A 27380-nucleotide genomic window follows, 5' to 3' on the forward strand; every position below is an offset into this window, starting at 1 on the left:
ATAAAAATGTAGGTGTTGGGTCTTTATAAAGCAGTTGGACTTTCACAGCATTATCAGAAAGATGCTATTGCTGAGATGAGCCATCAGACTCCTTACATTGTAGTATCGGTTTGGAATATTAGTTAACCACTGTGTGCGGTTGGTAGACACGCACAAGTCTGCATGTTACAAGGGAAAAGAGATGTGCCTTATGCTTTTGTGTGAAGCTGCAGTGCAGGCATTATAGTTCCTGTTGGAAGAGAACTGCAAAGTGTACTAGTCTGCAGCAGAGACTGAAGTGTACGTCAGTACTATGTCTGTAAGGCATTGAATTGACTTTTTTTAAAAATAAAAGCATTATCCTTCATATTAGTATTCAGGACTTGACCACACATGTTCACTGAAGTCACACATAGACAAGGCGCTATTGTAACTTGCTCCTTCTCATTTTGGTGTGCCTTTTATCTTCAGACTGTGGAAAGGCACTCATGTTGGTCCCTCTGTGAAAGAGTGCTGGCTTTTGTTAAGGAGCAATACCACAAGCAGACAGGACAGCCATGTTCCCTTTTTTGACTTACATCTTTCTAAAGCAGACACCCATACAGGGGCACAGGGAATTGAGATGGTGTGGCAGGTTTTTTTTAAAACCAAGAAAAACTAATGCCAGTAGGAGGAAGCAAAATTAGAAATAAGTTCTAATTATGGACATTGCATAAACACCTGTTCCTTTTGAAACGTGCATAAGAGACATGATTCAGGTACTGCCTGGATGTGTTACTTCTTCCAGAGGCTGAAAGGTTGGTCCTGACCTTCCATGGTACGTGTTTGTATAGGACTAGCATTTTCCCTTCCTGATTTTGCAGAGGTATAAATGATAAAATTAGGTACCTTGCAAGTACATAGGACTGGAATTCAGGTTCTGACGTGTCTGACAGTATACTCTTTAGTGCATTGAAGATAAAGGAAAACTTCCTTCTATCAGAGCATTCAGTACCTTTCTAGTGCCTGCCTTGAGATTTGACTGTAATGAACATCTCCACAATAGATTAATCTGTGTGAGAAGTGTCGTCTTCAGAGCTTGAGCTCAGGATAAATACTGCCTTAGATTTCTAGGAATGCTAAGCTTATTTAAGTAAGCACCTCCTACATGCATTCTCCATACTGGTTTTGACAACTTGACAGTCTTCTGTTGGGTGTGAAAAATGTACTGGACTATAATTTTTCAAAGTTGTATTAAAATGTTAAGACCATCCTGCCTGCTCTAGAGTGCCTCTTGTTGTACCCTCCACCCTCTAAAAAAGGAAGAAATGTAGGTACTTGAAACAACTGGTACTTTAATTAATCAGTGAAGAGTAGCATTGTCAATTCAGTACAAGTTTGTAGTGCAAACAAAAGTTGTCCTTGGAAGAACAGTAAGTTTTGTAAACATAGTTTCAGTTGTCATACCAATAATTTATTGTTCAAAGAAAAAACCCAACCAAACAAAAAACAGTTAATGTTAAGTAGTGTGCCTTAGAGTTTATCAAACTGCATAAAACATATAAAAATATTTCTCTGAATGCATAGACTTACTGTTACAGTCAGATCATGATTAAAGTTTTAGTCTAACCACATTAACAGTTACTCTTTGTGGAAACTAGCAAATAAAGCTTATTTAAACCAGCTGCTCCTCTAGCTGAATGTTTAGTAATTAGTGGAGGCTCTTAACACTGATTTCCTGAACAAAGGAACTGAAAAGATATTAGATACTCTTAATTTTGAGCCATTTAACTACTACTGTTTTTCAAACAGTTATTGCACATAATCTGAACTAGTCTCCAAGCTGTGCTGAAAAGATAAATGAACAATTGTTAAAATTAAAGTCCTTTCCTGTCCTACAAGACAAACAAAGCAGGAGCCAGAGTTAGGAAATTTTACTTCATACTGTGTTACAGTCTTGAGCTTGCCAGGAGTTGAATTGGGCTTCAAAGTAGCCCAGCTCCTGGAGAGGGAAGGGCCAGGACTGAGAAGGGGGAGTTAGAAGAGTTGAAGAGATAAGATGTATGTGCAGCAAGGAGGAAAGGATCATCACTATTTTGAATGCACTGAGCAGGAATTTTAAGCCTAGAGTAACTTGGTGAAATCCTGAACCCAGAGTCACCCTTCTGGCAGAAGGGGCTTCTATATCCTTCTCACCTGCAGGCTTTTGCTAACCTTGCCTGGAGGAGCCACTTCAGGGATAAATTACAGAATCATTAAGGTTGGAAGGGACCTTAAAGATCATCTAGTTCCAACCCCCCTACCATAAGCAGGGAACCCTCCCTACCACTAGATCAGGTTACACAAAATCTCATCCAACCTGGCCTTAAAAACCTCCAGGGATGGGGCATCAACGACCTTCCTGGGCAACCCATTCCAGTTCCTCACCACCCTTAGAGTGAAGTGCAGCTGTGCTGCAGGAGGCTAAGATGGGGGGGGGGTGGGTAGCCATGCTGCTCCTACCAAAACATGTTGATTGTACTATTTATGGTCTGAATGTCAACAACAACAAACACTGCGTCAGCTGTGCATAAGCTCTGCTCTAGTGCAGCTTAATCAAGCAAGAGATGGAAGGAAAAATCAATAGTACAAGGGCAGGAGGGGTGAGGGGGAAGCAGCTCATGTCCAGGGGGAAAAAACCCTCCTTCACCCACCCCAGTACTCAGTTATGGTTTTTGGTGCAAAGGTCATCATTGCAGTTTTTGGTCCAAAAGAAACCAAAAAGCCTCCTAAGGTGTAACTGCAGATGACCATGTGAACAGGAAAAGCGTCAGGCTCTTACGCTGCAACTCAGCTTTGTACTGAAAGGGAGCGACTTCATGCTGTGTTCCAATGATTACTTTTTCCATACATAAACCACAGATTGATGTTTTCTCTACTGCTCTGCTTAAATGCAATTGAAGCAGTTTGTAGCTTAACCAGCCTCATGGGTTGGTTTACCCCCCCACCCCCAAAATAAAAATCAATTGACAGCACCTGGAGGCATTTAGCCCTTTCATCAGTGCTCATCTGGCTGAAGCTTTTTACCCCATTTGCTAACGGGGTGTATTTCCAGTTTAGGATGGCTAATCAAGAGCTTGTTATGCTCCTTGCAGTTCTGATGCCTCAAGAGTATACATTTGTGCTTCTGCTGCTCACAGGGCAGAAACCAACCACATGCCCTGGTCTGTGAAGGTGGGCCTTAAAGAAGGTAGCTGACTTAACAGTACTGACTTCTAGTGTGAGTAAAGCCTCATCTCACACCGTTAGGAAAACTAAATAAATAAATTAAACCATGGCCACAGCTTTGGTCTCCCTCCTGAGCTCCTGAAACATACAGGCTTTCTTTTGCTTTGTGACTAATGCTGAATTAAAAGAGGCTTACATATTTTTTGTGGAGGGAGGCCATCACTGAAGTTCCTATATTCTCATACTGGAAGGAAACAAACATTTAAATGTGGACACTTATTCCACTTATTTTCAGCCCAGTGACAGTTTTTGCCTGTCACTACACAGCATTCAAGATTTCTGTCCCCAGCAGGCACTACACTGCATCTTGGTAAAGTCTTTGTGAAGGGGCAAGAGATTAAAGACAAGAGCAACTGTTGATTGTATGCCAAATACCCCCTGATGTTCAACTTAATCAGGAAGTTTAAAATATATATATTTATACACACACACCCCCCCCCCCCATACAATTTCCTGAATCTCTTTTCCATTAGTCTTATTTGGTCATAGAGTGGGAGTAATCAACATGCTTTTCATAGCAATAATTAAGTCTTTCCTGCCCTTTGTTGCCAAATACAACCAACAAACTTCATTGAAATACACTGGAAGCATATGATTTTAGTAGACAAATGAGGTATCCCTTATCTGAATACAGTATCAAGTAAAAAAATAAAAGCAAAGGGGGTATTAAATATAAAATATAAACTATTAGTTAAAATAGTAACCCTAACAATAACTTAAGGTTTTTACATATGCTTAATTCACTGCCTTCAAAAAGGTGGCAGCATAGAATTACCAGGTCTTCATACTCTAGATGCATCTAGAAGAGTCAGTAGGTCAGCTTTGATGCTCTACTGTTGTAGCATGATCTCTCTGTCAAAGTTGATGCAGCATTTCTGAAAGGAGTGCTGTCACTTTTCACAAGAACTAACTCCAGCTCTTGGAAGTCCTGAAGTCTGGCAACATCCTTGTCCTTTTAAAGAACAGAGCTACGTGTTACTTCTAAACATACCTGGTCTTCTTTTGTAAACATAAGAATAGCTAAAGGAAGTAAAAACTAAAATGCCAGGAAGGTCACACCCAACAGCAGGAATAAATAATAAAAGAAGAAAATCCCATCAGAAGACACTCTTTCTTTCAAAGCATGTTTGGTTTTTTTTCTCTCCTTGGAACTGTCCATTTTTTTCCTCCTTGAACCTCATTAAGATTTGCCTGCGTTGGTGCATGTCACAACTCAAGAGTTGTGACTAAATGCATTTTATTTACAGACCTCCAGAATAGGTATTTTTGGACCAGAAGAGCATGTTCATTTACTAATGAACATCTGTTAATGGCATGTCTTTAAATTATTCACATGGCAATTTGTGGGTTTTTTTCCTCCTTACTATTCTTTAGGCAAGCAAATAGTGAAGTAGTACATGGCAATTATGTTAAAAGCACAATTAATGCACTGTTCTGATACATTCTTTTTAAAAAAGTCAAGCCTTAATAGTTTCATGTGTTTTAGGAGCTGAAATACTCTGCTAAGTTTGACAAGAGTATTTCTAAGTTGTGATGGAAGTTTAAAAAGTCCAATATCCTTATGAATTTGTGAGTTTTAGTCAGTTTTTTGTTCTTTAGCAAGGCCACATCCACCTTTTGCTGATCTTTTTTTTACAGAAATACCTTCTCTGGTGTCTGCAAAGTCAAATTAATCTCAGATTTCAATTCTTACCTTTCTTACTAGTGTATTAGGCAATTTTCTGATCTTCTCTACTTGTTCTGGATTGACACCCAATTCACAGCAACTCACTCGGAGCAGATCTTGGTAGGTCAGTTCTTGTCTGTCCAGTTCAATTTCAATGAAGTCACTGTCTCTCAGGTTCTGGACTCTCACCTTCAGCACAAGTTCTGATTGGAAAAAAAATATTAAAAGTTACTTGTTTGTTTTTTCCTCAAAAAAAACCCCAACTCACACCTAACAATAGTTACCATTATCTTTCAAATTCATGTTTTATAATACAACGCCTGTTATTTCATCCAGAAATACCATGCAGTTAATGGAAGCTTCCACTTGAACAGAAATACTGGGGGAATCTTACCTGTTAAAAATCTGATCCATCCAGTTACAAACTTGTTACCAAACTACTAGAGATAGATTTGATATAATATTGCAAAATACGAATGTTTATCTTGCTTGGACAAATCTTTTCATCAAAGTATCAGCATTTTTAAAGTTCAGTAGAACAGTTATTTTACTTAGCAGAGGAGAAAAATGTTCTGGGTGCTTTTGGCCAATCCAGCATTTCTGCCTCTATTCCCCATGAGTCTGAACGTGGAACGATTCTTTATCTTCCACCCAGTAAAGAAAACATGGAACAGAATGTCATAGGAGGATGGGAAGTTACACATCATTACCTTGCATGTTACATGGGAAAGTTCCAGTAAAGAAAAAGGGCTGAAAGGCTGGTGCAGGACCAGGGGGGGAGCTGTCAGAGTGCAGTGGTACAGGCTGTTGAGAAGCCACCTCCTTCCCTTGGCTGCCAGGCCAGCAGGGCTGGCACACGGGGCCATTCTGTGCTTCAGGCTCGGTGCATTTTGGTGCCGGGCTCGTTCCTGACGGGACCAGCAGCTGTTCTGCAGTGTCTAGGGCAGGAACGTCATCCTCGCTGTTGCAGGATGTAGGTGTGCATATACTTTCAAGCTGAGCTGCTGATGAGCAAGGGCTAGTTTCACACTGGGAAGCAGAAGAGATGGAAGCACTTTCATTCTGGGTTTCTGCCAAGCTCTCTGGAATGCTTTCTTGGGTGGTAACGTAAGGGAATGGTGGGTTGGCCAAGTAGTTTGCAACAATTGGCAAATTTAAAGCCTTCACTCCTTGAATTTCAGTTTCATCCTCTACTACTGAATGCAAAAATAGGGAGAGAGAAAAAACACGTTATTGGAGAGATCTTTCTCATTCTGAATATAGTTAGTCTTCCTATTGTGTCTTAAAACTGCATCACATTCTGATGTAATCAGAGGTGACACTAAGGATTCATAAGCACGTAACACCTGGAAGGCAAGTAGCTGTCAAATCCATGAAAAATCTACAAATGTATACAATGTATTGTGTTTTTTACAAGCAAAGTGGGAAAAACGTCATTTCTAGCAGGTTATTCCAGTGTTTTCCAAGAAACTGACTGACCAGTGATGACCCATGCCAGCAAATTTAACCAAATATTTCTTTGGGCAAGTCACCATCCGATACAATACCCAAGCCAACTCTTCTCTTGCTTTAAAGTACTACAGTAATTGACATTCTTGCCTGACTGAGGATGACAGGACATTAATAGTAATGTCAGTGGAGTTCAGAAAGGTCTGCTCAATCGCACTACACTCCCAGAATAAAAACCATTTAGGAGAATATAAGTGATAGGTGTTTACTCCCCAGGAAACACATGGAAGCTTAACACACAGGAAAACAATGCAACTATGAAGAGTTCATTAACACATACTTGACAGTTTAGATGTTAAAAAAGGAATGCAAGTCATTTGCCATGAACTAAGGCCCAGAGACAAGCACCTTGCCCCCCAAAACCACCAAAAAATATTCATGCAAAGAACATGCCGTTCCTCAGTTGTGACTCTTGTAACCTTAGCCATGATTTAGCAGCAGCTTCAAGGTAATTGTGCACTGTTGATGTAAAACCGTATCATTGTAGAGAGCAATTTAAATGTAATTAGCAGAAGATAGAACATCAACATTTCCCAAGGTGAAGTACTTAAAACTTTTAACCTGGAGTGCAGTGCCTTGGTGTAAACATGCACTGGCAGTTCAGAAATGTCACATACATCTGACTAGGTTTGTTGTACGTATGAAAAGTGCAAGATGACAGAACTACAGGGCAAAAATTTATCATACAGCAAGTCAAAGTAATAACAAAACGCTCAGAAGCTATAATTTCTGAAATGCTGCAGCTGAGTGGGTTTTTAAGATTTCTCATGGTCAGACAACAGTCCAACTGCGAAATCCTCCATTTGCAGCCTGCATCCTAGCTTCTGCCTAGCAAAGGCAAACAGGACTGCAGCAGCATGTTCCCCAATGCATACACCTTCTTCAATCTCCTGATGACACAGCACAGAACAGAAGGCCTTCCTACCTGAGATCCGCAAGTCTGTTTGCTTGAGTATGAACTACAGTTGTTACACATCACAGCTATCTAATGAGATTCAATAGTCCTAGCCCAAGTTTGCCAACCTACTGCCTCAGATAAAAGCATTAACAATACTTCAGTCCTCAAACCAAGAATCCTAGATGACTTTTAAATGGGAACAGTACCTCCCAAGATCTTCCGGATGTCTGGTTTTGAAGTTAACTCTGCAGCCAGCTCCCCTTTAGAGGTGAGGATCTGCTTATCTGCACCAGCATCCAGCAGGCAGGAGACCACTTCAGCATGGTTCCGCTTCGAGGCCCAGTGCAAACAGGTCCTGCAGGGAAGGAAGCAGAGGATTGTGCTGTCAGCCTCAGATCCACCTCCTCACGTGCCCGTCCTAATTCGCCTGAGTTGCCTGTAGAGCGACAACAACTGGGAATAAAGTTTCCTTCATTACATCGCTCTTCGGAAGTTACTCTTCTGTGCTAAGTTCTGCAGGGGAAGACCCTCTTTTACCTGGATGCAGCATAAAGAGTGCCTTGTGAAGAGCCCTCTTGTCGGACACGAGCAACTTCAGAAGACGTCCTCAAGCCAACGCACAGTGGCAGGTGTCAGGAGGGCGGCCTCCTCTTAATACCATCCTCTTTAGCAGTAAATCTCAAAGCCTCCTGAGATTAGCATTTCCTTTTTTGTAAACACCAAGACTAAGAAACAGAAGAGCTGTGGCCTCCAAGCAGCTCTCCCTTAGGTCTAACGAGGGGGGGTGCCCAGCCTCATGTGGGGAGCCCCTGGTCCCGCACGTCTGCCCGAACCCCCCGTGCGAGGCAGAGGCAGAGGTAGAGGCAGAGGCAGAGGTAGAGGCAGAGGCAGAGGCAGAGGTAGAGGCAGAGGCAGCAGCAGCAGCCCCGGGGCCGGGCCTGGCCGAACACCGAGCCCGGGCCCCGCCGCCGGGCAGGGGCCGCCCGGCCCCCCCGGGAGGACGCTCCCAACAGCCCCGCCAGCGCCCCGGGACCCCGGCCCGGCCGCCCCCCGCGCCCCTCACCAGCCGTTGATCTCGTTGCGGGAGTTGATGTCCGCCCCCGCGCCCAGCAGCCGCCGCACCTCCGCCAGGTCCCCCAGCGCCGCCGCCTCCCGCAGCCGCTCCTCCAGCTCCCGCGCCTCCGCCGGGTCGCTCATCGCCGGCAGCCGGGAACGGGCTTGGCGGCCGCCGGGCAGCGTCAGCCCCGCTCGGTCCGGCTGCGGCCGCCGCGGCAGCCCCTCCCCGGCGCGGCCGGGGCCCGTCAGCAGCGGCCGGAGGAGCGGGCGGCCTCCCCAGCGCCGCGCCGGCCCGGCCCGCCCGCGCTGCCGCCCCGCGCCCGGGCTCCCGCCATCTTGTGCCGGGGCGGGGAAATGCCCCCGAGCCCGGCGGGGAACGGGCCGCGGCCTGGGGGCCCAGGCAGGGCGAAAACACCCAAAACGGAAGCGTCTCCCCTGGAGGTTTCATCCCACCGTCGCCCGCCGCCCTGCCCAGCACACAGCGGGAGCCCTTGCAAGACCCTTGAGGGGAGAGCTGCTCCTGGGGAGAAGCTGCGATTCCCAATTCCCTGCCTGGCAGAGGCACATCGGACTGGCTTTGCCTCCTTCGAGGCAATTTTAGCCATCTTCGCCCGGCTCCTGCCTTTACGGCGTGGCTGGGGCTGGGCAGGCGCCTTCAGGCTGGGTTCCAGAGCCGTGGGCTGGGAGCAGAACCCATGGGAGGTTCCCGTCCTGCAGCAGCCCTGGCCCCCGTTCCCAGCCCCTGCCTCTGCAGCGCTGCTCACACTCGCAGTTAAATCTCTGCAGCCTGTCTTGAGGAGCTGTGCTTTAACCCCAGGGTTTCTCTTTTGGCTTCGCTGTGCCACCAATGAGAAATTTGCGCTAAGCTGTTCTGGCTGGGTTTGTGCTTGTGTTTTTGCTTTGTGGTTTGTTTTTGTTTTTTTTTTTCTCTGCATCTTTTCTTGCTTGCTTTTCACATTAGAAACATTATTTTTAACCTCCTGTTTAACTTGGGGCTTGGGTTGCAGTTGCTCTGGACGGCAGTGCTTCTGCTGGGGCAGTTGGGGCAGTTCCGTGAAGACTCTGCCTGCAGCATTTCCTGCCCAAACAGTTCCCAAATATCAATACAAATGAAGCTTCAGAACGAACCCAACAAGAGGAAAGATCATCTTCCTTTAAAGGTGCACAGGTTAGAATATCTCTGCAAACTGCCCTCATGAAGCCAGGAAGGACACACATGAAGAGCAGTGACTTTTTTTTAACAAGCATGACAAAGGTTACCCCGTGACTCAGTGGCATTTTTTTAACACCAGACCACAGGGAGTTACCTCACACAAGAGACTGCAGCAGGCTGAGCAAAGATTTTGCCCAGCTCATACCAAAAGACACAACCAACTGTATGAGAAACAATTTGAATCAGGGAATGCTTTGCAAACCAGATTTACCCACTGACAAATGCACATTCAGACCTCAGAGAACTAGAAGACCAGCCTTCAGCTGCACGCTACTGGAACCTGGATCTTTTCCTTTTAATTGACTCTCATTTTCATTAAAAGCTGTCTTAAACAGTCACACTTTTTAGTCCATGACACCGTTTGTCTGTTTTCAGCATCCGTGGCAATAAGTTTTAAAAAACAAAGCCCAGGCACACACACGTGGGGACACGGTGATGAGCCCTAAGCAGCAGATCTCTCCTGTGCACACTGTGGGCGCTTTAAACGATCCCAGCTAATTAAATCTAGAAAAATCCGATAGGAAAAGTGGCAAAATAGCCTTTTCCGAAGTCATACACAACACCTCTCAGACCGATGGGGAAAAGCAGTTCAGGAGATGAGTACGGGAGTAGGCCTAAAAACACTAACCCAGTTCCTCGTTCATCGGTAAAACTGCACAGTGCCACTAGATGTCATGGTGAAACAGCGAGAGGAGCCCAAAATGTGGCCTTGCTCCTCGTGCTGGAATTGTAAAGTGCCTTTCAACTTGTCTCAGCACATCCATGGGGTCTCCATATGGCCTTGATCCTGTGGATTTCAAAGCCCTGCACAGAGCAAAGGGACATTATGCACTGTTTCAACAACAAGCGCAGGAAAGGCCTGCACAGTGATTTCTTCAGGGTTGTGGAGCTTTTTTCTTTTCTTTTTTTTTGCTCCTCCACTTGAGCTTCTCTCCTAAGGCCACACCAGGACTTGTAAGGACTCGAGGCCGGCGGGCGATGCACTGAGATGGTCCCTCTCACGCTCTCTCGGGATGAGTATCCTACTCTCTCACGGCTGTGCCAAGCCCTCTTCAATGCAACTCGGGTTCACCATTGCTTAGTTACACAACGTCCTTCTCCCTGGAGTCATAAGATTCCCTCCCCCAAGAGAGACTGTGTAGAAGAGGATTAGCAGCAGGTTCCCTTGACTCAAACCTCCCCACGGCCGCCAGGAGCCCTCCCGCTCGGCACTAGAGTTGCACACACCAGAACCCAGCAAAGCCAAGAACATCTTTCCCTGCTCCTTCCCTCATCTTTCCACCTTTGCAGGTGCTCGCTGCTCCCTGTGCATTCACCACCCGTGGTGGGACCGTATCCACCAGCCTTGGGTGCAGCCCCAACAGCCTCTGGGCATCACTGGGAGCACTGGGGCACAGCTGGCAGGGCCAGCCCGTAGCTGTGACCTGCTTGGACATCCTGCTGCTGCTCAAAGTAACCACAAGGGAGAGATGGGCCATTCTTTGTCCTCAGAGCAAGTTTTCCAGATTGTATTAGTTTAGTTTTAATATCTGCCTTTTTGCAAGCTTTTGGCTGTGACTGAACCTCAGGATGGGCTCTTTTCTCCTTTTTTGGAGAAACCATGGTCTGTCTGTTTGATCTTTGCTCCTGTTTTGGTTTTGGGGGGTTTTTTTTGGGCTTATGAATTTCTTCGCTCTCTTTGCGTTTTAAGTTTCATTCCCCAACTCCTTCAACCAAGTTCTCAGTCATTTAAAATTATTATTAAACATATTTTTACAGGCTCAATTTCCCCTTACCCAGTGATACAGTTGGAAAATCATACTTCAAACACCCAGTCCCCACCCAACCCACCAAAACAGTTTCTGGCAATTTCAACCAACCTTGCACTTGTGTAAGGGTATTAGAAATAAGATTTAGGAATAGTCAGAAACCTTAAATATTATACTTAATACACACATACACAGATCTCAAGCTGTTAAGGCATTAAGCTTCAGGAAAATGGCAGGACTGGTGGAGAATAAAGATCGAATTAATCAAAAGGCAGGTCCAATATTCAGCTAGGTTTAAACTAATTTACCCTGCCTTACTTAGGACCTTTCAATGAGTGAACATGGAGGAGACAATTTCAGAGGAGTAAGTCAAAGCCACACAGGAGAAGCCATTACTATCACACCAGGTTTTGTCCTGGCCTCATGGAAGTCCCTGTGTGAGACTTTGTAGGTGAATTAGGTTAAATTCAAAGCCCCAGATGATCAAGTCTGAGCCTGCATCACCCAACGGTTGCTTCGTCCCCACGGGAAGAAACATGCAGCACAGAGACTGATTCATCTCATCCTGGGGCAGGTTCCTAAGGACACCACAGAGAAAGCATCCTCTGGAGACACCTCTTGTGCTCCACCTACAGCCAAAGGAGCCAAAGGAAACAAGCTTTGAAACCAATAACTTCCAGCTATCTAGTGTCAGGCAAGATGAGCACCTGAGGCAGGGTGGCCAGGGCCCTCCCTTCAGCTTCTCTCTTGTTCACAAGATAAAGAAATCCTTCCAGTGAATTGCAGCTGCAGGGAACTCACCAATTCTTTTTCTTTTGACCTTAAATCATGGCTCATTTCAGCAAACCACGAGGCAGGAATTGCATCCCTGATCGTGACACAGAGGACAGGTCTGGAACATCCCTGAATCACAGTGCAACCACCTATTTCATGGATTTGCAGCCCTGCTGAGCATCCTAAAGGGGTTGAGGGGAAGCTGAGTGCCTAAGTGAGAAATGTGTTCACACACACCTGCACACCCAGATGCACACACCTGCAGCATGGAGTGAAATTTGATGTGAGGGTTGGAAAATGGCATTGAGATGTGGGGGAGTGGTTTGGTATCTGCAGGGGAAGGATCTGCTCGAGCAGCCAAATCCCTTTAGAAATCAGGCACGATGTGCAGGTGTTTGTTGCTTTTTTTTCATTTATTAACTTAACATCGTTCCTATTTCTAGGACAAATAAATAATTTTGGAACAAACAAGTCAGAGAACTGGAATTTGAGGGGGGTGGTGCATCAGCTCAGGGACTCATGGTTAAGAAGTCCAGTAGATTTTGATAACAACTGGAAATTGTTCAGTGGATTAGTGTCTAAAGCCAGTTTGGCTTCAAGTAATGACAAGCCTGAGCTGCAGTGCCATGGATCCAAACTTCTCCCTTGAGGCTTGTTGTTGCTTGTGTTGGAGTTGAGGGTATGGTCCCCAGGCATGAGCCCAGTCCCCTCTGAGCTCTAACCCAGAAAACTGAGCAGAGGAGCTTTTTCTCCAGATAGCTGGCTGCATTTCTCTCTGCCCATGTCTGTACTCCCTCACTTTGTTCTCCTGAGCCCTGAAACAGGCTCATCCCAGGGACATGAGTCAAATGTATGTACTCCTTCACTGGGCCATGTCCTATCTAGGCTTTTGTAGCCAAAAAGCTTCCGTGGTTCTTGTCCTAGTCCATCTCCCACAAGAGCTGACTCTTGTGGAAAGTCCACATAGTGTTAACAAGATGATGGACATGGTTCACCTGAAATTCCTAAGAAAAAAAAAATTGTTTTCCCAAGACAAGCTCAACTTTCTTCTTTAGAGGAAGCTGGCCCCATGCAGGAGACCAGATCAAGCTGTTTGGGTTCACCTTAGGTTGTGTTTTGGCCATCAAGAAGAAAGCCACAAATATGAATCATAACTGGTTACACTTCAGGGCTGTGCCCTGTGCACACTTCATGGTCCTGAGACATGGCTGGTCAATTGGAAACTCTCCACTGCCTTGGATGGGCTTTCAACCAGACACTATACAACTCAACAGAGCAATTAGCAAAGCTGTAACTTAAGAGGTCTCCATGGAGATTGACAGCATCACCTCCCAGCTGGTACATTCTCTGCCTCCTATTCTAAATTTGTTCTCACTGTCTTCCTGGCTCTAATCCATAAGATTTGATAAATCTTCCAACATTTGTGATACACCAAAGCAGTGGAGAGGAGGACAAAGGCAGCTGGGAAGGGGCAGAGAAAGAAAGAACCCAGTGTCTTAAGGAAAGCAACAGAAACTCTTCAGACATATATAGCCAGAGTTTTGAGAATGAGATTAGGCAGAACAGCACCTCTGCCTGCCTGTCACTTGCAAATTCTTGTTAATACTTTAGGAGCTTATTGGAGGTCAGCACCAAACACCCAAACAGACTAATCTGTATTATAGACACATAATCAAAGTCACAAGGTTTTACATAATATATATTGGTGACACAAGAAGTGTTTGTTCAAATAATTTTGTCATCAAGATTAGTGGCCATGAAAGCCTCTACTGTGCACTAACCTGGTTTTCTGTGGCCATTGGTACACCAGATTCCTCAAAGAAATTGAGGAGCTGAGAAAGTACAAACCAAGTGTATGTTTTGAAAGCGTATTGGGTTTCTAGCCATGGCAAGTTAAAAAAAAAAAAGAGTGTGTGAGCTAGAAAGGGTTGTGCTTAAGTTGCAGCTTAAGGCCTGCAGACAAATGGTTGTAGATACAATTTTTGTGTTCGTCATTTTTTTTTCAGGCAGTTTTGGGGTTGGAGCAAAATCACACCTCACACGTCACCTCTGCAGCAATGGCAAGAAGGAGGGATTTGAAAGACAAACTGATGTCACTTGACCCACTTGTGAGGTTTATAGTCTCCTTCAGAGAGGTGGAAGCTGTGGCACAGATGGAATGAGTAGTGTAGGCTCATGGAATAAGTCAGTGGCAGAGACAGGAAGGGGTCTTGTGTAGAAAACAACTCAATTTCAACAAATTTAATTGATTTTAAAAGGAAACTAGTTTGTGGAAGTGCTTGGAAATGTATGGGAAAAGTCTGCTTTTTCCACCCTGCAGAACATTGTGACTACGGTGATCGAGAAACGCAAAAGAAAAACATGTAAAATTACAAAAGCAGAAGCACAAAAGCAGAAGGAAATCAAGACCATTTTCTCTGTGATGGGAAGAGGCAAAGTCACAGCTCATGCTATGGGTTGCAGAGATGATTCAAAGATTTCCCAGGCACATAGGCCAGCTTGTTCTCATGGCTGGTGCACAGCAAAGCCAAGGGGTTTGTGAGGGTACCCCTGATCCTCCCGTCTCACTGCAGGAGTTCTCCCCACCCAGCTGAAGCACCTAATTAGGAATCTGATTGCCCTAAACTTTCCCACAGTCAATGAAGAGAGAGCAAGAGCGATGCCAGCCTTACATCTGCAGAGGAGAAATCAGCACCTAGGAGGGCTGAATTGCCCTCTAGATTTGCCACAATTCACATGCTGCTGCCATGTGAACCCAGGGCTAAAATCACGCCGGCAGCTTTTACAGGACTCCTGAAAGCTCCTTTGTGGAAGCAGAGCTGACTGAACTGGCCTTCAGGTCAAGAAAAATCAAACGCTGGGTGGGATTTCCAAGAGTGTGTGACTGTAACCTCCCCCCACTCCCCTTTGAAGCCAGCAGAATATTGACCACCACCTTCAACCGAGGAAAAATCAGGCCATTAGGGAGCGGGTGTGAAACACTCTGATTCCTTTGTACCTCTCTGCTCACGGGTAGCCTGCTGTGTCTGTCATTAAAACACAAGCCTAGCAATGGGGTAGGTAACACAATGAGCCCAAGGTGCAGGCCCTGGAGGCACAGGAAAATGATAACGATTAAACCATGTGAATCTCCTCACATCACCTGCGATGGCCCTGCCAGCCACCAGCACGTCGGGCAATCCAGGACTGGTTATCTTCAAAACTGCCACAGGGAAGAAAGTGCTGCATCTCAGTGAACTCCGCCACGAGGTAGCCTGCACGTGGACTCTTCACACTGCAAGCAGTAAAAGATCAGAATAAAAATGTGTGTTGAATTAGCTGGAATCAGAACGAGGGACGAGGGGAAAAAGCCATTAGATGCAGACAGATGCTGCCAGGGCAGGCAGGGTTGGTCTGGTGCTCTGAAGAGCAGTGGAAGTAGATCACTACTGCTCTGCAGACATCACTGGCACTTGTAGTGCAACACCTCTCATGTTCAGATCTGAATGCCAGGAGAGGAGCACCCTGATTATACCAGAGCTGCATTTAGCCTTCCTGGGACATCTCGAGTATCAGTGTCAGTGGCCAAAGAAGAGATTTACTGTTTCTGATGGCTGTTACCTGGGTCAGGCAATGCTGAGCATAGGATGGTGTGCAGCCAGTGGTGAAAGAATACACAGGGCAAAGTGAAACAAAACCCTTCACCTCTTGAAAAGACTGATAATGTGGCCAATTGACCAGGTTGGAGCCTGCTTCTGGCAGAGGTCACATCTAGGCTGTGTGACAGCCAGGACTGCTAACAGCCAGCAAAGCCAAATGGAGGCAATAACTCTTCAGTTAAAAAAGAATTTTGTCCTAATTTAGATTTAAATTCCAAATAGACAGAATTGATGCTAAAAGGATTTCATTATATTTGCAGAAATGGAAATAGTTCCATTTTCTGAAAATTAATTATTGTTTATAGCAAAGTTTTGGATACCAAACCCTCAGAGGAGCTCTGGGGCTTCCAGGTTGTCTGGAGAAGCCAATGCTCATTGCCTGATTAAAAGCTGAGTCTCTGGGAGCTGCTCTGCATCTCCTGGAGAGGCTCCCAGCCACAAAAAGGACTTCTAAACTTAAACAGATTCAGTGGCTGGTTAAGTCTCACAGTGAAGCACAAAGGCAGCAGTTTTATCTCACCTTACAAACTCTCATCTCAGGCCTCATCCACTGAAGTTCAGACACTTTCCAAAAGGGTCAGCTCAGAGTGATGGTGAGATGGTATCTTCATACTGACGTCATGGGGAGTTAAGGTGTGAAGAACAAACCAGAAGAAACTGGGTTTTCAAGGGAGAAAGGTGATGGTTGGGAGGGTTTAAATTAAACTACCGCAGCAGGTTAAAAACCTTACTGTTTGTATAAGTTGAATCAGATCACAAACCAAAGCAATGTGGCATTTCTCTATTGAATTAGCTTTTTGACAAGCAAATGGTGCCTGTGGGGTTGGAAGCAGGGTCTTGGAACTCCAGCCTCTCGTGGCTGTTGTGGTGTGATACTCAGCAAGTGCTTTCCTCCCAGCTTTAAATGCCTAAAAGTAAATAAGGGAGGTTAAATTAGGGTCATTTGCAGACTGAAGTGAATCTGTACAATGGCTTTAATAATATTCATTACCCTCCCACAGCAGTTCGTAGAAATAAATTAACTCACATTCCTGGAGAAACATCACCAGCTCTGGTGAAGGATGTGCCAAGCACTTAGCCTGAGAGTGCCCCAGGCCAGCATCTTGCTTTTATTCTGAGCTTTCATTCAGATCAAACTGGAAGCAAAGAGAAAAAAAATGATCAACAACAACAAACATACTGGTTCAACGCTGAGGTTTTCACCCTGTGGCTGATACAGCCCCAGCAGTGCTGCAAGACATGGGAACATCTCTATTTGCACAGCACAGATATGGGGAGAGTTTCCTAAAGTGCTGTTATTCAAGTTAGCTGTGCAACTAACCACTAGTTACTAAAACCTGCAGCAAAGTGAGGTGCTCAAGCCTCTCTGCTGCAGCCATGGGTCTGTGCAGGACAGGTTTCTCCATGTCCAGCAGGCAACTGTTTCCTGGTCCAGCCTGTGCACCATGCAGGTGGGTAACTGAGAGGGCCTAACATGGAAAGTGCTGGCCCTGCAATCACACCACTGGGACTGTGATTTCTGTTCCTTGGCTTTCCAGCTTGCATTGCAGAGCTCCCTGGATCAAAACTTAACTGATGGAGCAGGTCTCACTCCACATGGAGGGTGACAGAGAACAGGGCTGGAAGGGACTTTGGGAAGTGACTTACACCCTCCTGCGCTGAGGCAGCATGAACTCGTTCCCAACATTTGACCTTTGCAATCTTGCCAATCCCAAGATACTAACTCCATGGTCTCCATAAATATGGGATATCTAAGGCTTTGCCTCTGAAGGAGAGAGAGGAAGAGATGGGGCAGTTAAAGACAAGCCTCTGGGCCCAGCTTTTCCCCCCGGTATCTCACTGGTAACTGGTTGATTATCTTCCTTTGTACCCTCTTTGCCTCTTGCTGTGCTGTTCAGACAGTATAAACCTAGCAATAATGAACCATCATCAAACTGGCAATTGCTTCCTGCCCAGCTTACGTTAGCAGGGAAAGAGAAAGCAAATGATGATTAGTCTTGTGTCTGCACTCAAAGATAAAACCCCTGAGCAGAAGCCATCTGCCAAGGCATAAAACAATAATTCTGGCACTACCCTTGTCTGAGAGCAATGCCAGCAGCTCTCACTGGAACGCAGCGTAACGCAGGCCTGGTGCTGAGTTCTAGCAGGTGGCCCATAACCCTGTAATCAACTCCCTGACATTATTGATTTCCCCCCCCCCCCCAAACTGAGCCCTTTTGTCTAACGACATTAACTTCTGCTTACTGAGCATCTGGGTGTGAGGCAGGATGCACATCAACAGCAGCTCATTTCGCTGAGCAGTCGCTGCTCTGAACGTGCCGCCGGCTCCTCAGCCCGTCCCTGCTCACTCTTACCTGCTCTGATGGGATATTTCAGAACTCAAAACCAGCCCTGGTTAGTTATGGGTGCTTACAGGGAACCTTAACCTTTCCCCTTAACTAGAAGGAAACTGAAATATGCTTCCACCTTTAATGATGTGTATAAATGGCCCCAAAAATAGGACCCAGAGACACCATTAGCATCGCCTACCTTCAGCCCAAGCCTGCCCCTCTTCATCTGCCTCAAAAGCACGTGGCCAACGCAGCCTCTGCCTTTGCTTTGGTGTTCAGAGGTGCCTCAGGTGGTGCCAAAAAATCCTCCTCACTTGGCCAACCTCATGGCCAGCATGAGACATGTGCTCCTCTAAGGCTTCTAAGGCTTCCTGGCCATCCCCTGAGCAGCTCCTGCCAAGGTTCCTGGGAGCAGGACATCACTCAAAGGGGAAGACTTGGCCCTTTGCAGCCCGAAGCAAGCTGAAGCTGAGGTCCTGAGGCATCATCTGTACTTCTGTGTGGGTTTGGAAGCAATGCTTGAGGCAAGTGGTTGGCAGCTGTGCTCCAAAAGGGATCTGGCCGTGACATTCCATCTCCAACGTCTGGCTATCAGCTTGAAGTGCAATGAGCTTTACATCCAGACTGGAACATCGTTACTTGCTAAATGAGACAGAGCTTTTTTAAAGTACATTTTCTGTTCAGGCATTACATTTTCATCTGTGCAGTGACAAGAAGCCTTGGGACCTTGACAAAGACCCTAATTCACAGCTGGTGTTGTGCTGGAGTACCCAGTCAGATCCTTTGAGGTCAGTGGGGCTACACTAATTTAAACCAGGCAAGAAAACAAGAAAACAGATCTCAATGAAACCCAGGAGATACTGAGAGCATTAGGCAGAGCTTGGCTGTCTGTGCTGGGACAACCAAGGTCCCTGCTGTCCCCAAGCCAACCTGGGGCAGCCTGAATAGTGGTGTCTCCTGCTGAATGTCCCCCCCAGGTTGGGTAACAGCACGTCTGAGATGTCCTGGCAGGGACAGGGTGGCTGCCAAGGGTTATTCAGAGTCCTCTCTGCCTCCTCTGACCTCAGGAGCTGCCTGCTTGCATTCATGGGAAGATTTATGGCACTGTTTTCCTCTCTCTCCCAGCTGTTTTCAGGTGGCCAAGGGACTGATCCTTCATGGGACTGAGCACTCCCTGTTCTTAGAGCAACGTGAGCTGGAGGGACACAGCATCTGTCCAGTTTCCATTGGCTTAGGGCAGGATTTGGTTCCCTAAGAGGCTTCCTATGCTAAAGTTTTGTTGAAAGCATGATTCCTCAGTTAACACAGGTTTCCTGTGCCTCATTTATAACATTAGTACAGTGACCACACAAAACCATAGTTGTCATTAATGATAATTGCTTTGCCCTTTTTCCCAGGCTCCTCTGGGATGTCCCTGCCCCTCCCTGCTGTGCCAAGCGCTGGCCCAACATTTGGGTGACTACACATCAAATACAGCCCTTCAAATGGCCTTTCCTTGGACAGTCCCACTGACCTGCAACAGGGACACAGCTAAATCAGCTCATCTCCATGTCCTGTGCAGCTGCCCCTCCAGCTGGGCTCCCTAACCTGTCACCTCTCGAGATCCACCATCCTGAGCATCACACTGAACATGGTACCTCGGTGCCAAAAGTAGAAAGCTGTGGTGGGACTTACCTGTCCCTGCAGAATATCCCTCTGGGTGAAGGAGGACACAGCAAAGCTGGAGGCTGCTCCATCTGCCTGATGCAAACCAGTGTCTGAATCTTCAGAGCCCCACTGTGCTCCCCCGCAGCTGAAATGTGCCTCTGGGCAAAAGGTCCTTGGTTTGGAAGGAGAAAAAAACAACAAGACGTTATTCCTTCCTCCTTGGAAGGGAGTCCTGCCTGCCATGGGCTCACACTGGTGGGTCTCTCACTCAGCATGGCCACAGCACCCAAGAAGGTGGCTTTGTGGCACCAGGAGAGGGGACAGAAGCTTCAGAGCACCATGGACCCACCAGCTCCCCACCTCTGGCCCAGTGGGGTAATGGGGTAAAACAGCCCAAAAGGACCCTGAGGATGGCAGGGATTTATGCACAGCTACATGGTGGCAACACCATGGACTGAGGGAAACTTCTCTGCACATGGAGCATCTGCTGTGGTAGGACCCCCACACATCCCAGGAGCTCCTGCAGCACCCAGGACACCCTCACTCTTTGAGCCCCACATACAGCTGGTTTCAAAGCTTATCTGTAGTCCGTTCTACAACATAAAGTGTCTTTGTTTAGTCAACAGAACCACTAATACATGTGATTTTGTTGTTAATAGAGCTGTAAGAATTTTAAGTACCTCTTGGGAATGTGTCATTTTTGGTTGGCTTTTTTAGGCATCACAGGGTGCTGCGTTTGTCTTTGTAAACAAGTATTGAATAAAACATCTTGCGCACAGCCGCACTTTGTACAAGTGTCGTGCAGGTTTCTGAAGTTTCAGAGAGAATAAATTGACTGCAAACTGCTGCCTGGCTGTTGACTTCACTCCTTATAAATAGCTAATTAGGACAACTTCTCTCTGCACGTCATACGAAATTCAAATACTGTGCGTATCATGAATGCGGTCACACGGATCAGAACTGCCAGAGCCTCTTTTGTAAGCCTGGGTTGCCACAGAAATGCCCCAGCCAAGGGCAGATCAGCTCCAGGTTGCTCTCCCTTCCTGTTGGAGGCAATCCTTGGGAAAGAGCAGCAGGTCACTGCGCTCTGCTGCCTTGCCCCAGGGGAGGAGCAGAAGCTCCATGGCCTGGGGCATTGCCTGTATGGTGGCTGCTTCACTGCTGGTTACACTGGTTGGCATCAGTCATCACTCAGAGGAGAACTAGGCCCAAACTCAGCCACTAAATCAACCCCGGGTTAATAAACCCAACAGAAAAACTCATCTTTAGTTAAGGGTTGATTGTGCCCGGGTCTGTCAGCTTCACAGCGCTCAGCACCGGGCACAGAGCAGATGCACAAACCTTCCCTCCTCCCAAAGCTCAGTCCTGCTGCCCCTCACGTGGGATGCAAACTCACCTGGTCCTCCCAGGGCACTCAGCACCATGCAGGATCCAGCCAACCAGCCCAGAATGCAGCCTGAAGGCTCTAATCCTGGAAGGTGCTGAGCGACTCCGACTTCTGCCACTCGTCTCCAGATTTTGGCACGTGTTCAGCATGAGCAGGATCAGCTCCTTGCTGTAATAATCAGGGAACGAGGAACTCAGCTTGACTGAATTTTCCCCCCGCCCCCCAATGCAAAAATGCTGTACATTCCTTTATGCAGGTTTCCATAGAGTTGAACTTCTACTATTTTTTTGTTGTCGCTGTTAAAGGGGTCAGCAATGCACTGTACAATGGGATCTGGCTGTCAGGAAATGTGGAGGAATTCAGGGACACTTTTAACATCTTGCTGGTGGGGCTGGAGGGCAGCATTAAAACCAGCATCCTGGAAATCTCCCCACCAAAGAGAAGAAAAAAGCCCGGAGGAGCCCGGGGAGAAGTTATGAAGACATGCAGCTTTTGTCGATCCTAAGTTTAAATAAGTTATTCCTTCCCTACTTCCTTTGTTAAAATATGATATTCTAGCTTTAATTGCTTCAATCCTATTACTTGTTCCTTTTAGCAAGTGATTGTGGAGCCCCTTGCCGTGGGGAAATCCCCTGACCGCGGGTCCGTGTTATTTAGACAAGTCCCCTTTCAGAAGCAAATGCCATTCTTAGCATAGGGAAGTACTTTAGGTCTAAAGGGGTTAAGAAGGCCTCCCTGCATTCAGAAACATGCAGGGGTCCCACCGTGCCAGTTCCAGCCTTTTAAACTCTTTCCAGCTTTTTTTTCTTGCAACAAATCTGTCTGACTGCCACCAGGACATAGGAAGCGTGTGCCTGTCAAAGAAATCAAGTTTACTTTTTCTGACTTGTTAACAGAGGCAGGGTATAAATAGAGCTAACTCTGCTCAGACTATCAGCATTTCGCTTAAAATAAGGGGGTAACTTCCTAGGACCTTTCATCCAATGAGGTCCAAACCAAACTGCACTATCAAGAGAGGCAGCAGAGGAGCTTGCTGAGGTTTCTGCAGAAGTCAGGTGCATTCGGGTTCCTCGAAAAGTTGAGGCTTACCAAAAAAAAAAAACCAACAACCAACCCCAAGCAAACAAGAACTACCTCCAGCCTGGTCACTGCCATTGCCCTGGAGAAGTTCTGAGATGTTGTTGATGCTGTTCACTCGGTGGATGTGGATCTTGCTGGGGAAGAGCAGCATCCTGTTGCTTCTGGAGGTCTCTCTGAAAGGGAGAGCTCTCCCTCCGATCCGGTATTCCCACGCTGGGATATGTCCCAATGACATGAACCCCAACCTGTGGGTGGACGCGCAGAGCACTTGCAAGAGAGAGTGTGAAGCTGACCTGGTGAGTGCTGAGGGTTTTCCTCTGGCTGTCTGGTGGGTGGTGGGGTTGGGCAGTGGGCTTGTTGGCACCGCGGGCTGCCGGGGTTCCAGAGGGAAGGGCACTGTGTAGGACCTGATGCAGGCAGCACACGTCTCTAATTGACCCGTGACCTATAGGAAATAGAAAAGGTTTGATGAGTTACCAGGGAGGTGGGGAGGTGTGTGGCAGCTGCCACTTATGCCGGGGTGGGCACAGCGCTCGCTCTCTTTGATCATTTTCCTTGCTTTCTCATCCAAAGAAACATCCACATTTGATACTCCAGAACTCAGCATGCCTTGGGGCCGGCCCGTAGTTTTTTAGCAGTGTCACCATGCTCTTTGTTGGTGGTGGCCATCAATGCTTTATGTTCCCAGGAGGAATTCTGTATGAAATCATTGGTTTAACATGTAAATCATCAGTCTTTGCTGCACTTGAAACACAAAGCGTGCTTGGAGTGCAAAACAGGGGCATGGTTAAAATGACCAGGCAGATGTTCTCTGTGATGCTCCCGGCTCAAAACGTGCTTTGCTTACAACCCTGAAATTCATTTTTCAACCTGTCAGCACTGCCAGCTCAAGCTGGCATCTGAAAATACCTGCTCGTCCTGCCTCTTACCTCATGTCCAACAGCAAAGCTCCTGCAGCCCACACCAGGCTGACAGCAACACGTACTGTGCTGAAAAAAGGCATTGGGTTTATGTTCTGTAATCATGTTGTTTCTGCAACGCTAAAAGGAGTGGGGGGTAGGAAAAATAGAGAAAAAGCCTGGCCATAAAGTAAACAAAGAGATTTGCTCAGATGGGTTCCACGTGTTATGAATGAAGGTGCTGTTTTTACTCTCACCATTCCCAAATAAGTCCCCTTTATTTCACCTACCAGGTGCAGCAATGAATATTAAAACACTTGCAAAAACACCACCACCAGCAGCAGAGGATGTTGTTTTAATCATTTACTGGCCAAAAACTGAAAGCCAGAAGCCACTGGCTAAAAATATTTGCTTTTGCTTTGTGGTAGCACAGAGTCCTGGGACCTTGCACAGCATGAGTTGGTCTGCAAGCACCAAGGACTCTTCCTCTCAGCTGAAAACATTACCCGTTCTGGTTTCTAAATTCTCTTCTGAAACCTAGTAATGTGCTGCTGGAAATGGGGAAAGAGTTATGTTATTAGGTCATCTTTTTCCCAATAAGGAAAGGATGCTGAACTCAGGGGAAGCTATTTAGTTTGGTAGCTTAAAAAACATGTTGTTCTCACTTACAGAGAAAGCCGTTGGATTTCAGGGGGGTTGTAGAGGTTTAACACAGGGTGGAAATGTGCCCTGTTGGGTGCAGGGTGGTAGTGTTCATGGTCCCTGAAAGTAATCCATGACAACGCAGCAGCTGTGATCACACATATCAAATACCTTTTCTGCACAGAAGATGAAAATTCTGCTAAAATTAACTGCAATTTAGAGCTGACTGGAGCTGGGATGGGGTGTCATAAATCACTAGAAGAGCAATGCTGCATTTGAAAACAGGACTAAAATAGGACAGAGAAGCCATAATGAGCTGTTTTGGGTTTGTTTTTCTCAATACCATAGAAAAATTATTTTTGGAGCAAGAATTTCCTTACTTTTTGAGATATTCTATTCTTTCCTCCACAATGTGAACAATTACAAATCCCTGGCAGTTTCACCTCCAAGAGCAGGCTGTTAGTCTCAGGGAATTCAAATAATACTTTACATACTTCTGTGGAAAATAAGAAGGATTACTGCCTACAGCCATATGATAAGACTTCACATCCGCTCTTGTTTCTCAGGGTTTGTCCTCAGGCATTTCAGAGAGCATGGAAGGGGGGTTGTTGGTTCAGTAGTCAAGAAGTCCACGTGACTCTAGGAAAGACTTATGATGAGGTTAGAGTTGAAGAAAGAGAAATACCTTTTTCTTCTTGAGAATCTTCTCTTGAAGCACTTCAGAAACCCTGGTGTGTTCAGGGACCTCCTGGGATGCTGCAGGGATGTTTCTATTCGTTGCCAGTGGGGACACCAAATTGCAGACCACAGATGTCTGTGTCAGACCAGGTCCCCTGAGCTAACATCTTGAAAGCTTCTGGGCTCTCTGCTTGCTAAAAGGGACTTTACTCTGTCCCCAGTAATTATCAGGTCATTTTCTTTCCCTGCAGGAGTGTGAGACCTTTGAGAAGTGCTGCCCCAATGTCTGTGGAACGAAGAGCTGCGTGGCAGCTCGGTACATGGATGTCAAGGGGAAAAAAGGGCCAGTGGGAATGCCCAAAGAGGCAACCTGTGACCGCTTCATGTGCATCCAGCAAGGCTCAGAGTGTGACATCTGGGATGGACAACCTGTCTGCAAGTGCAAGGACAGGTGTGAGAAGGAGCCGAGCTTCACCTGTGCCTCTGATGGGCTCACCTACTACAACAAGTGCTACATGGATGCAGAAGCTTGCATCAAAGGCATTACACTGAATGTAGTCACCTGTAGGTACCATCTTACCTGGCCGAACACCAGCCCCATTCCACCAGAAACAACAGCTCGCCCTACTACTGCCTACTCCGAGACCACGGTCGTGGATATCTTGTCACCTGTCCTAGTGAACAACCCTGTCCATCAGTCAGTCTACGTGGGAGAGACCGTCAGCTTCCTCTGTGATGTTACAGGGAGACCCAAGCCAGAAATCACGTGGGAGAAGCAGGTCGATGGGAAAGACAAAGTCATTATGAAGCCAAATCACGTCAGAGGGAATGTCGTGGTCACCAACATTGCCCAGCTGGTCATCTACAACACCCAGCTCCAAGATGCTGGCATCTACACCTGCACTGCCAAGAACAGCGGTGGCCTCCTCAGGGCTGATTTCCCTTTGTCAGTCATCAAAGGAGAACCCACATCCAAAGAAACTGCCCAAAACAAAACACATTTTCCAACTGATGAGTGCCTGAAGCAACCAGACAGCGAAGACTGTGGGGAAGAGCAGACCAGGTGGTACTATGATGCAAAGAAAAACAACTGCTTTACTTTCATCTATGGGAACTGTAACAGCAACCTGAACCACTTTGAGAGCTACGAGAACTGCATGTTGACGTGCATGAACGGCCCAATCAACATCTGCAACCTGCCAGCCCTCCAAGGTCACTGCAAAGCCTATGAGCCCAGGTGGGCCTACAACAGCTTGACAAAGCAGTGCCAGTCCTTCATCTATGGTGGGTGCGGAGGCAACGAGAACAACTTTGAGAGCCGGGAGGCCTGTGAAGAGATGTGCCCTTTCCCAAAGAACACGCACTGCAAAGCCTGCAAGCCCCGCCAGAAGCTGGTGACAAGCTTCTGCAAAAGTGACTTTGTCATCCTGGGCCGTATAACAGAGCTGACCGAAGACCAAGACTCGGGACACGCCCTGGTGACAGTGGAGGAGATTCTCAAAGATGAAAAAATGGGATTAAAGTTCCTGGGGAGGGAACCGCTAGAAATCACGCTTTTGAACATGGACTGGAGCTGCCCGTGTCCCAACATGACCACGGTGGATGGCCAGCTCATCATCATGGGGGATGTCCACAACGGCATGGCTGTCCTTCAGCCAGACAGCTTTGTGGGCACCTCCAGCATCCGGCGCGTGCGGAAACTCCGCGAAGTCATCCACAAGAAGACCTGTGAGCTTCTGAAGGAGTTCCTGGGGTTGCACTAACCTCCTGCAGCCGTGCCAGCCTCCCAGGGCCGCGTGTTCCGTAGGGCTAACGAGCGCTAGGCTAAACTAAACCCTCTGCCTGAGGATGCACTGTAGGAATGATGCAGAGCCCTTCTTTTAATCCATTAATGATGCTTAGCAACATTGTAGCATGGTCTTTGGCAAGCACCTAAAACAGCACCAAAAGGCTATTAATCTTTGCATTGAAATCAATTTGTCCATATAGGAGTGCCATTTAACTAGATGACTCACTGCAGTAATTATGCAATTTTTATGTAGCTTCCATCATGAAGGATGGAGTTCATAGCATTTGTTTAGCTAATTGGTACACAGCTAAGTAATATATAATGTCAACTTAATCTGTCTCATTTACAGTATGGAAATGCTATGGTAAAGTCATTTTATGTAAGTCACACTCTTGTCTCCTTGTAGCAGCACCAATATTTCAAGAGAAAAGCCTGTAAATTATTGTCTGTATTTACAAGTGTGCACCTGTAACCAATCTATGCACTATGAATTTGCTTCTTTTAATCAAAATTTTCCTAGCTGTTTTCTTCAGAATGTACCTCATTTTTAAATGGCAACTACTACCTATCTTGCAGTCCTTACTGGAGAGAAAAACTCCATTGATCCTATGCCCAGGACAACAGGTCCGTGTAGAAGCTCAAGGCACAGTCTTACCCCAAAATGACCCTTCTGCCATCAGAAGAAGGTCAGCAAATATCCTCATTCCATTGCACTTCCCTATTTTTGTCCAAGACAGTCCAAGACAGAAGGACAGCAGCATGCTGCCAGTGCTCCTCCTTTTGCAAATCCTTTGCACCTGAGCATATGCAGCAATTTCTTGCTTATTTTCATTAGAGATCCTGCCTTTGTAGGAGAGAGAGTGAAGTAAGGGGAGTCAGAAGCAAAATTCAAAATAGCAAAGTGCAATAGACAGCCTGCAGACTGCATGACACAGCCACAAAGCTGCTGAAACCCAACTGCACAGCCACACGGAGCAGACACTCTGTAAAGGCATTTCTCAGTCTGACCCTTTCAGAGCACTCTTTCAAACCACAGAGAACATTTTCTGCCAGGCCACTGTATATATGTGTGTGAGTAAATACCCTAAAAAGGGCAGCACAGGCTGTGGGCGTGAGCACACACATAGGATTGATCATTCTAACATTTGTCTGTCCAAAAATGTAACATTTGCCTATGCAAAAAAAAAATAAAATAATAAAA

The 27380-nt window shown here is 46.4% G+C and overlaps 2 protein-coding genes across 3 annotated transcripts; one reads left to right on the forward strand and one right to left on the reverse strand.

Annotated features, from left to right (window-relative positions):
* Positions 1–1293: 1293 nt before the first annotated feature.
* Positions 1294–8681, reverse strand: LOC127391853 (ankyrin repeat domain-containing protein 40-like). Of its 2 annotated transcripts, none has more exons than XM_051635065.1 (5): positions 8362–8681; positions 7505–7653; positions 5602–6084; positions 4919–5094; positions 1294–4177 (listed from the first exon to the last, which is right to left on the reverse strand). In XM_051635065.1, exons 1-5 carry the CDS (start codon positions 8493–8495, stop codon positions 4034–4036), a joined length of 1086 nt encoding a protein of 361 aa, XP_051491025.1. In that variant the 5' UTR covers positions 8496–8681; the 3' UTR covers positions 1294–4033. The 2 variants fall into 2 exon arrangements, with proteins under 2 accessions (XP_051491025.1, XP_051491023.1); XM_051635063.1 differs by having other exon boundaries at positions 5602–6087.
* A 16014-nt stretch (positions 8682–24695) lies between these two features.
* Positions 24696–26713, forward strand: WFIKKN2 (WAP, follistatin/kazal, immunoglobulin, kunitz and netrin domain containing 2). Its single transcript, XM_051634871.1, has one exon. The coding sequence runs from the start codon at positions 24711–24713 to the stop codon at positions 26151–26153; it is 1443 nt and encodes a 480-aa protein (XP_051490831.1). The 5' UTR covers positions 24696–24710; the 3' UTR covers positions 26154–26713.
* The last annotated feature ends 667 nt before the right edge of the window (positions 26714–27380 follow it).

Source organism: Apus apus, chromosome 17 (genome assembly GCF_020740795.1).
Source record: "Apus apus isolate bApuApu2 chromosome 17, bApuApu2.pri.cur, whole genome shotgun sequence".
NCBI classification, from domain to species: domain Eukaryota; kingdom Metazoa; phylum Chordata; class Aves; order Apodiformes; family Apodidae; genus Apus; species Apus apus.